At 32.8% G+C, this 10,730-nt stretch overlaps 1 protein-coding gene across 1 annotated transcript in view; it reads left to right on the forward strand.

Moving 5' to 3' along the window:
* The window catches only part of LOC122050631, a 140,949-nt gene extending 134,622 nt beyond the window's left edge, over nt 1-6,327 (forward strand). Inside the window, exons 2-7 of the mRNA XM_042611523.1 lie at nt 2,028-2,123; nt 2,663-2,726; nt 2,779-5,044; nt 5,130-5,402; nt 5,514-5,613; nt 5,695-6,327. Coding sequence (XP_042467457.1) covers nt 2,028-2,123; nt 2,663-2,726; nt 2,779-5,044; nt 5,130-5,402; nt 5,514-5,613; nt 5,695-6,327 — 3,432 coding nt within the window. The remainder of the gene's footprint in view (nt 1-2,027; nt 2,124-2,662; nt 2,727-2,778; nt 5,045-5,129; nt 5,403-5,513; nt 5,614-5,694) is intronic.
* The last annotated feature ends 4,403 nt before the right edge of the window (nt 6,328-10,730 follow it).

Raw genomic sequence — 10,730 nt, forward strand, 5'->3', positions numbered from 1 at the left:
TTGTAACCTAGATCTAGGCCTTGCATGTTTCGGCCCCATTATGAAGTTTAGACCTAGGAAGCTTGAAACCTAAATTCAATATGCTCATGTTGTTGCTTGGAATAAATGTTATGAAATTTATTTAAGGTTTATATGCTATTATGATTGCTTGCAACCTAGGTGGACCTTTACATGTTTCAGCCACCTTTAGTAGGTTGATATTGAGACCCAATTATGACTCTCTAGGTGCTTCACCTTGCCATGATACGAATTAAGAAATGATAACTTATGTTCCATGCATTCTTATGTGTTCCATGTTATGTTAAATGGTTATTATGTATGCTTGTGAATCATGCATAAAAATGTTTTCTATGATATGTAAAATGTTCAAGTATGTATGCTTTATGAAATGGAAAGAAAAGGCCTAAGAGATGCTTCCCTATTGTTGGGACTAAGAGCACTCTTTATGACAAGTTAAGTGAAAGGTCTAAGAGTTGCTTCGCTATCAAGTGGGACTAAGAGCACTCTCCATGTTATGAAAAGTTATGAATGACATGTACATGATATGTATGAATGACATGAATATGATATGCTATGAATGACATGTACATGATATGTATGAATGACATGAATATGATATGTTATGAATGACATGTATATGATATGTATGAATGACATGAATATGATATGCTATGAATGACATGTACATGATATGTATGAATGACATGAATATGATATGCTATGAATGACATGAATATGATATGCTATGAATAACATAAACATGATATGCTATGAATAACATAAACATGATATGCTATGATATGATATGTATATGACATAATATTTTACTTTGTATGGCTTGTACCAAAAGGGTGGGCTCCTTATGCGCCCCTAGGTCGATGGAGTAAGAAACGGGCCTACACTACAAGAATTATTGGCTTTCCTGACACTTTCTTCGTGACATTTATTTAAAAGTGTAGTTGATTTATATATATCATGACATTGACTAAAAATAAAAAAATTAATAAAATTAAAATCTAATTAGGTATATTATTGTGACACTTTTAATGAATGTCATGTTAGTTTTCTTCCCGCGCGCCAATTTTTTTCCTCACTCCCTCCGATAAAATTTACACCCGCCCAAATCGTATTAATTATATCCCTAATTCCTGTCACTTTTCTCCAATTCCCGTCGCTCTTCTCTACGCGATCCTCCCCCAGCGCTAGGCGTCTCTACGCGATCCACCCCCAACCCTCGCCGTCTCTACCAGATCCTCCCCCAACCCTCGACATCCTTGTGCGCCATCTACCTTGCCGTCTTCCCCGCCATCCGCTCCGTCGTTTGCCACACCGAGGCCTTCTTCTTTCCTCTTCTAGCGTCTCGTGATCAGAAGCCCTAGGTTGCAAGTGACTGTGCGTCGTCTGCCCTGCCATCTTCCCCGTCGTTTGTGACGCCAAGGTCCGATTTTTTCCTCTTTTCATGATCCGAAGCCCTAGGTTGCAAGCTCTGTTTCTTTTGAAGAATTTGCTGTTTCTTTTAAAGATTTTCTTGTTTCTTACTATGTTTTTTGGTGGTAAAGAGGCTATTTTGTTGTTGATTTCAAGTGATTTCTATCAATTACTTTTAAAGAGGTTGTTTAAAAGTAAAGAGTTGTTTCAAGATTTTATGAAGAGAGGTGATTTCAAGATTTTCTTGTTTCTGTTTTTATTTTTTATGAAGTTATTCTTGTTTCTTTTGAAGATTTTCTTGTTTCTTATTGTGATTTTTGGTGGTAAATAGTTGTTTTGTTGTTGATTTAAGGTGATTTCTATTAATTTCTGTAAAACCACATCTTGCTTTGATACATTCAGTTTGAAGGAAGTTTTTAGGTTGATTTCAACCTATCTACCTCTCTTCTCTTCTTTCGTTAACTTGATTTCTTTGTTATTTCTGTTGTATTGTTGAGCAGAAGGATTAGTGATATTTATAAGAATACATTAGTTAGTAAAATATCAGGCTACAAAATTCATGGGATGAATCATTTCAACATCTGAAATTGCTTTTCCAGGAGAGTGAAGCTGATAATCAATTGAAGGAGTGGATTTTACTTAAATGTTTATTGGCACAAAAGGTCACTAGCAGCAATACAATAGCAGTTTCCCAAGTGAGCTTCTAAAGTTTTTTCTTATGTTGTGTCTACTTTTTGAAGCATATGGTAATCACTGTATGTAATTGTTATTTATTATTTGATGTTATTTGTAATTTTTAATTGTGATATGTGTATGCTGGCACGTACGAGTAAAAAATGTACTGCATGATTTTTTAGTGCTTATCCTATCTCATCTATGTGTAGCACAACTTTCCTGAATGTACCAGTACCTGCACCAACCATATTAAGATGAACACATAAACTATAATTCCCCTAGACCCATCATTCTAACTATATAGAAAACCTTGTCTTTTTGGTACATTTTGTTTCTATCTTTTATTCACATCTGCTTAATTAATAATAAGTATAAAAATATTTGGTACTATCATGAATTAAAAAAATTAAATTTAGCTTGTAGGAAGGGATAGTGGGTTTTTCTATATTTTCTAGAACTATAACTAAATGTACATATGTTGAGATATTGAAATCATGTTATCTTATTGACTTATCATGTTTATCACAATGACTGAATCTATTTAATCATATGTTTGCAGCATATATATGACATATTCAGTGTTTTTAAGTTGTTCATAGATAGATTTTTTAGTTTCTATGTTGGTTATTGAGTTTTTCGAGTTTTTGACTGAATCTATTTTTTTTGTTGAACTAGTTTTAGTACAACTTTTTACTGGAATTGTCATGGATAAAGGTTGGATGTTTTTACCAAGACAAACTGAGGAATACAGAAAAGGACTTGAGAATTTTCTAGATTTTGCATTTTCTAATGCCAACATTAATGGAACGATTGCATGTCCTTGTGCAAGATGTAAGATTGGCATATGTGTTTCAAGAGAGGATGCTTATGAGTATTTGTTGGTTGACGGATTTATCAAAGGTTATACTCACTGGGTGGCTCATGGAGAGATATCATGTAGTGCATCTTCAATATCTAGTTCAGTTCCGTCTCATGATGATGTAGATGACATGGAGGGACTAGTTCACGAGGCTTTTGGGGTCCAACAACACGATGGTAGTACAATTAATACAGCAGGATTTGAAAAGGATACAGATATTCCAATTGGAGAGGCCGAGACATTCTATAAATTAATTGATGATGCACAGAAAGAGTTATATCCTGGATGTAAGAAATTCTCAAAACTTGCATTCATCATTCGCTTGCTTCACTTAAAATGTCTTGGAAAAATGACCAATAAGATCTTCAATATGCTTTTGGATTTGTTGAGAGAAGCATTTCCTAATGCCATGAAAGATTTACCAAAGTCATACTATGAAGCAGAGAAATTGATGAAGAAATTAGGACTTGGTTATGAAAAGATCGATGCTTGCCCTAATGATTGCACTTTATACTGGAGATTGGATAAAGATAAAGTTCGATGCAAAACATGCAATGAGCCCAGATGGGAAACATCCGAAGATGATCCTATTGGTGACAAGAGGAAAGTTGCATGTAAGGTTTTATGGTATTTTCCAATAAAGCCTAGGTTACAACGTTTGTTCATGTCCTGCAAAACGGCAGTCCATATGAGATGGCATTCTGAATCTCGCACAAAAGACAGTTACATGCGACACCCAGCTGATTCCCCAGCTTGGCAAACGTTTGACCATAACCACCCAGAATTTGCGAAGGATCCCCGAAACATAAGGCTAGGATTAGCTTCAGATGGGTTTAATCCATTTAAAAATATGAGTACGGTGCATAGTATGTGGCCAGTCATTTTAGTGCCTTATAATCTTCCACCATGGATGTGTATGAAACAACCATACTTTATGTTATCATTGCTAATACCTGGTCCATCTGCTCCTGGAAATAACATCGACATTTACTTGCAGCCTCTTGTTGCAAATTTGAAGGATTTGTGGGAAGTAGGAGTACAGACATATGATGCATCAACCAAGCAGAATTTTCAATTGCATGTCGCATTACTATGGACGATAAGTGATTTTCCTGGATATGCAACCCTATCTGGATGGAGCACCAAAGGTAAATTTGCATGCCCAGTGTGCCACAAATTTACGCATTCACGGTGGTTAAAAAATGGTAAAAAATATTGCTATATGGGTCACCGCAAATTTTTGAACAGTGATCATGAGTTTCGCAAAGATGCTCAACATTTCGATGGAACAGAAGAGTATGGAAGACCACCACCAATACTTACAGGAGACATAGTAATAAATGAGTTGAAAATTTTTAAATTTAAATTTGGAAAAACAGTTGATGATAATCCAGAACTACCATTCAATTGGAAAAAGATGAGTATTTTCTTCAATTTACCATATTGGAAAAATAATGTGATACGTCACAATCTTGATCTTATGCATATTGAAAAGAATGTGTGTGAATCAATTTGTGGGACATTGCTAAATATGGAAGGGAAAATGAAAGATAATATTAAATCAAATCTTGATTTGCAAGAAATTGGGATAATATCAGCACTTCATCCTATTGAGAAGGGACCGGGCAGAGTTTACTTGCCTCCAGCATGCTATTCAATGGGGAAAAAAGAGAATAGTACATTTTGCAAGGTTTTGAAAAAAGTTAAAGTTCCAGATGGCTATGCATCTAATATTTCACGATGTGTTCAAATGAAACCAGCAAAATTAATTGGTCTAAAAAGTCATGATAACCATATTTTGATGCAACAGTTGTTGCCGGTAGCACTACGTAAAACTTTGTCTAAATCAGTTCGGAATCCTTTGATTAGATTGTGTAGGTATTTCAGAGAGCTATGTTGTAAAGTAATTTCTCCTACTGATGTCGTTCGTCTGAGGAAAGATATTACGGTGATTCTCTGTCAACTGGAGAAAATTTTTCCTCCCTCATTTTTTGACATAATGATTCATTTGACTGTACATTTGGCTATTGAAGTACAACTTGCTGGACCAGTTTACTATCGTTGGATGTATCCAATTGAAAGGTAATAGACAATTGTCTTAATGATATTATTTTATTTAAATTATTATTTTCACTACATAATAAAAAAATTATATTTTTGATATAAGGTACTTGGGAACATTGAAGTCATATGTCCGAAACAGAAGTCGGCCAGAAGGGTCCATTACTGAGGGGTATTTGGCTGAGGAATGTTTGACATTCTGTTCCTTATATTTAGCTGATTATGTAGAGACAAGATTCAATCAATCACCGAGAAATGATGATACAACTATCGACTCAACATATGCATTGGACGTGTTTACAACATCTGGTTATGCACTTGGAAAGGCCATTGCAACTAAGTTTGATGATGAGACATTAAAGAAGGCACATCAATATGTGTTATTCAACTGACATCACGTACAATCTTATATAGAGTATGTTATTATATATTTCATCGTGTTAAATATATAATCATCAATGTTTATCAAATCATCATTCTTAATTTGCAGTGAACACCGTCAGATTTTGAATCTTAGTCATTCTGGTCTTCCACCTCACCAAATTGAACGTATGCATAGTGAGTCTTTTGCATCTTGGTTTGCAAAACATGTAAGTTTACGTTGTAATTGTCATTAAAGTTATATATTATGATTTTTATACATATGTTATCAATTTTTTCTTGTGTACTAGATTGAAGATACAAATCTTTCACAAGATGAACCAATATCAAATGATCTGAAATCACTTGCCAAAGGCCCGAATTTCATAGGGATACGATATGAAAAATTCATTTCCAACGGATTTAGGTTTCATACAAAAGAAGTGGAATGCAAGAGAAAAACTCAGAATTGTGGTGTAATTGTTCGGGCTACTACTTCAAGTTATTCGAGTATTAGAGATCAAAATCCAATATCAAGTGAACTTGATTATTATGGAATTTTGCAAAATGTGATTGAGTTAGATTACGAGGGAGGTCGAAAAGTTATTTTATTTGAATGTGATTGGGTCTCCAAAGGCAAACGACTAAAACTAGACGAGGATGGTTTTATGTTGGCCAATTTTACAAATGTGAAGCGCCATAATGAGCCTTATATTTTAGCATCCCAAGCCATGCAAGTTTTTTATGTGGAAGATCCAGTTGATTGTAATTGGCATGTAATTATCACCACTGATGCACGAGGACATTATAAAATGCAACCTATGGCAGATGTTGATACATACCTTCAAAGTTGTATTGGTAATCCTGAAGACCACAATGATCATGAAGAAATCGTTTGGGTTCAGGATGATGCTACAGGAGTTGAAATTGATGTTGATACATGATGAAATTCTGTTTATGATGAGATTTTGTTTAGCATGTGTAATTTTTATGTTTAATTAATATAATATAAAGTGATAGTAGGAGAGTGGATTTGCTATACATATGTTATTTTCAGTGTTCACTATGGACCTTTTATTTATCATATCAAAGGATATATAATTAACTTTCTTTTTATCTATAAATTGTAACATTTTCTCTTGATAGGAATGACTTGTGATGGTAAAACTGTTGGAAAACCTCATTTTCAACATCAAGACAAGGCAAATACACAATCTAGAATTATGATTGCCAATCACGCAGCTCGAAAATCAAACATAGGTTAGAACTTTCTTACTTATAATTATGATTATTTCATGCTTTATTTATCCTATATAACTTGCCTTTGATAGGATTGACTCTTAAAAGTAAAAATGTCAGAAAACCTCATTTCCAACTTCAAGATAGGGCAAATACTCAACCACGGATTTTGATTGGCAATCACACAACTCAAAACTCAAAAGAAAGAGGTAACATCGTATTTTATATATACACAATTTATTGTTTTCTTTTGTATGGTTGGATTTGATGCTATCTATGTCTATTGATTCGAAAATCAAAAGTTAACTATTGATGCTATCTATGTCTATTGTTTTCTTTTGCCTTGTGCTGCTTTATTTATCTTATATAACTTGTCTTTGATAGGAATGACTCTTAAAAGTAATAATGATGGAAAACCTCATTTTCAACTTCAAGATGAGGCAAATACTTAACCACAGGTTTTGATTGGCAATTACACAACTCGAAACTAAAAAAAAAGAGGTAGCATCTTATTTTATAAATCAACAATCTATTATTATTTTTTGTATAACTCTTATTTGACTTTTGCTTTTGTATGCTATATACTTTATTCAAGTCTATCATGCAAGGGAAATTGAGAACTTGGTAACTAGCGGAAAAGGTCAGAACGCTCTTATTTATGATTTAAAACTCAAGTTGTTTATATTTTGTTCAAACAATACTTGTGCAGATTGTCGAAACATTCAAGGTGCATCAAATAACCAAATAGATGAAGCTTCAAAGCAAGAACACAATGATGTACAAGGTATTAGATATAAAAATATATGAAACTTAATAAATTTTTATTTCAAAATATTACGTTTCGATATAGTTTGGTATAATGGCTTTTCATGTTTTCTTTATCTTATATAACTTGTCTTTGATAAGAATGACTCTTAAAAGTAAAAATGATGGAAAACCTCATTTTCAACCTCAAGATGAGGCAAATACTCAACCACAGGTTTTGATTGGTAATTACACAACTCGAAACTCAAAAAAAAGAGGTAGCATCTTATTTTATTCATCAACAATCTATTATTTTCTTTTGTATAACTCTTATTTGACTTTTGCGTTTGTATGCTATATCCTTTATTCAAGTCTATCATGCAAGGGAAATTGAGAATTTGGTAACTAGTGAAAAAGGTCAGAACGCTCTTGTTTATGATTTAAAACTCAAGTTGTTTATATTTTGTTCAAACAATACTTGTGCAAATTGTCCAAACATTCAAGGTGCATCAAATAACCAAATAGATGAAGCTTCAAAACAACAACACAATGATGTACAAGGTATTAGATATTAAAATATATGAAACTTAAGAATTTTTTATTTCAAAATATTACGTTTTGATATAGTTTGGTATAATGGTTTTTCATGCTTTATTTATCTTATATAACTTGTCTTTGATAGGAATGACTCTTAAAAGTAAAAATCATGGAAAACCTCATTTTCAACTTCAAGATGAGGCAAATACTCAACCACAGGTTTTGATTGGCAATTACACAACTCGAAACTCAAAAAAAAGAGGTAGCATCTTATTTTATTCATCAACAATCTATTATTTTCTTTTGTATAACTCTTATTTGACTTTTGCTTTTGTATGCTATATACTTTATTCAAGTCTATCATGCAAGGGAAATTGAGAACTTGGTAACTAGCGGAAAAGGTCAGAATGCTCTTGTTTATGATTTAAAACTCAAGTTGTTTATATTTTGTTCAAACAATACTTGTGCAGATTGTCAAAACATTCGAGGTGCATCAAATAACCAAATAGATGAAGCTTCAAAGCAGCAACACAATGATGTACAAGGTATTAGATATAAAAATATATGAAACTTAAGAATTTTTTATTTCAAAATATTACGTTTCGATATAGTTTGGTATAATGGCTTTTCATGTTTTCTTTATCTTATATAACTTGTCTTTGTCAAGATGAGGCAAATACTCAACCACAGGTTTTGATTGGCAATTACACAACTCGAAACTCAAAAAAAAGAGGTAGCATCTTATTTTATACATCAACAATCTATTATTTCTTTTTGTATAACTCTTATTTGACTTTTGCTTTTGTATGCTATATACTTTATTCAAGTCTATCATGCAAGGGAAATTGAGAACTTGGTATTTGTTTTTTTTTTTTGTCACAACTCATAACCTAAATATGTGCACAACCCAAATGATTTTTGCAGGGTTGTGAATCGCATGGCCAACTCCAAACGATAGAGAAGTACATACAATTGTATTTTCTTTGTAATGTTTATTTACCCATTTGAACCATATTACATTAGAATCAAACCTGTCTCAATCGATCCCGCACTTCTTCCTTTTCAAGACAGGAAACTCCTGCATGAAAAAGCTGAATAGCATCAAACAAAATACAAGATACAAATACAAACAAACATCACTTAATTATCCATCAGGAAAACACTATTTCTATATAATCCATAGAAGATGAACTAAATTGTAAATAACAAACTAAATCAATTCTTCTATATGAATCTTCGCTTTGCCATATATGCTGATAAAGATACTACAAAAATAGATTGCAAATTGAATCTATAATGGCAAAACAAATCATGGTTGGGGAAAAGTAGCACAATAGAAAGGATCTGCAAGAAGCACAACAAATTAAAGGCCTATTTTGGACTTTTGTTCTGTGGAGTTTAGCCCTATTTTGGACTTTTGTTCGGTGGAGTTTAGTTGGGGTTTGAGAGGTTGGGGTTCAGTTCGGTTGCTGGAAAGTAAGGTTTGATAAGATGGGTTGTGTGAGGAGAGGAGTTACAACTGCCCTCCCAAAACCACAGCAGCAAGCCTTCCTTGAGGAGAGATGGCAATCCCATATCTCCACTTCTCATAGTTACATGTAGGAGCAGGCCTTACAGTAGGTAAACTTTTCTTGTAGTTTTTATTCATTTGCTTCATGTAGGAGTAGATTCTTGTAAATTCCCACACATTTAATATGTTTAATCATGATTACATGGAAAATCCAGCATTTGCTTCAGTTTTTATCTCCTTCAAGTATATAATCTAGCTTTATGTTTAGTGAATTCAATTAAAGTGGATTTGTGAATGATTGTGCAACTGCTTGGTTGCAGATTTGTGACAATGCGAAGAATCATAATGTACTATTCATTAGCTATTTTGAGGCTTACTTATTTTAACATAACTTGCAATTTTCAATATGAGGATTAGCTTCAGAATTTGCTTGATTATAATTTAAAACTCAAGTCATTTATAATTTGTTCAAACAAATACTTGTGCAGATTGTCAAAGCATTCAAGGTGCATCAAATAATCAAATAGATGAAGCTTCAAATCAGAAAGACATTGAGTTACAAGCTTCAAATTATATTGTTGAAAATGATTTTATGGATGAAGAATTTGATCAAGGTAACTTGTGCGAAGAATGTAATAAATTATTTCATTGTATTTATTCAACCATTTATTTATCTTTTTTTTTTCTATATGTAGATAGTGAAAGTGAATCTCCTAATGCTAAGAAGAATACTAGAGGCCCTACATTTATGAAAGAAATTTGGGGTCGACCTAGTACGCTACCACGTATTAAGATCCAATGTGATGGTATGGGACGCCCTATAGGATAAAGAAGAAATAAATTTGCTGATTTTTTAGGTTCTTTGGCAAGAAATGGTAAATTTTGTCCAATTGACGTGGAAGATTGGCATAAAATGCCCCCAGAAAATAAGAAAAAATTGTTAGATGTTATAAAGGTAATCAAAATATTATTGTTTAATTTTATTATTAAATAATTTTTTATTATTTGGTAAATTGTCTAAATGCCTATGTAGGAAAAGTATGACCTTCCTCCTGGAACAGAAAGTTGGACACTGCGTTCAATAGCAAAAAAATGGAGAAATTGGAAGGCAGAACTAAAAAAGAAGTATTATGATCCTGAGTTGCCAATGCAAGTTCTTCTAGAAGAAAGAGATAATAGAGCTTTTGTAGAGCAATATGTCAAATTAGTTCTTCAGTGGAATTCAGAAAAATCAAAGGTATATAACATTTTATTTATTTAGAAAATTTTCACTTTTCCTTTTGTATTTTGTATCAATTTTTGAATTAATATATTAGG

The sequence above is a fragment of the Zingiber officinale genome, chromosome 3A (assembly GCF_018446385.1).
Source record: "Zingiber officinale cultivar Zhangliang chromosome 3A, Zo_v1.1, whole genome shotgun sequence".
Taxonomy (NCBI): Eukaryota; Viridiplantae; Streptophyta; class Magnoliopsida; order Zingiberales; family Zingiberaceae; genus Zingiber; species Zingiber officinale.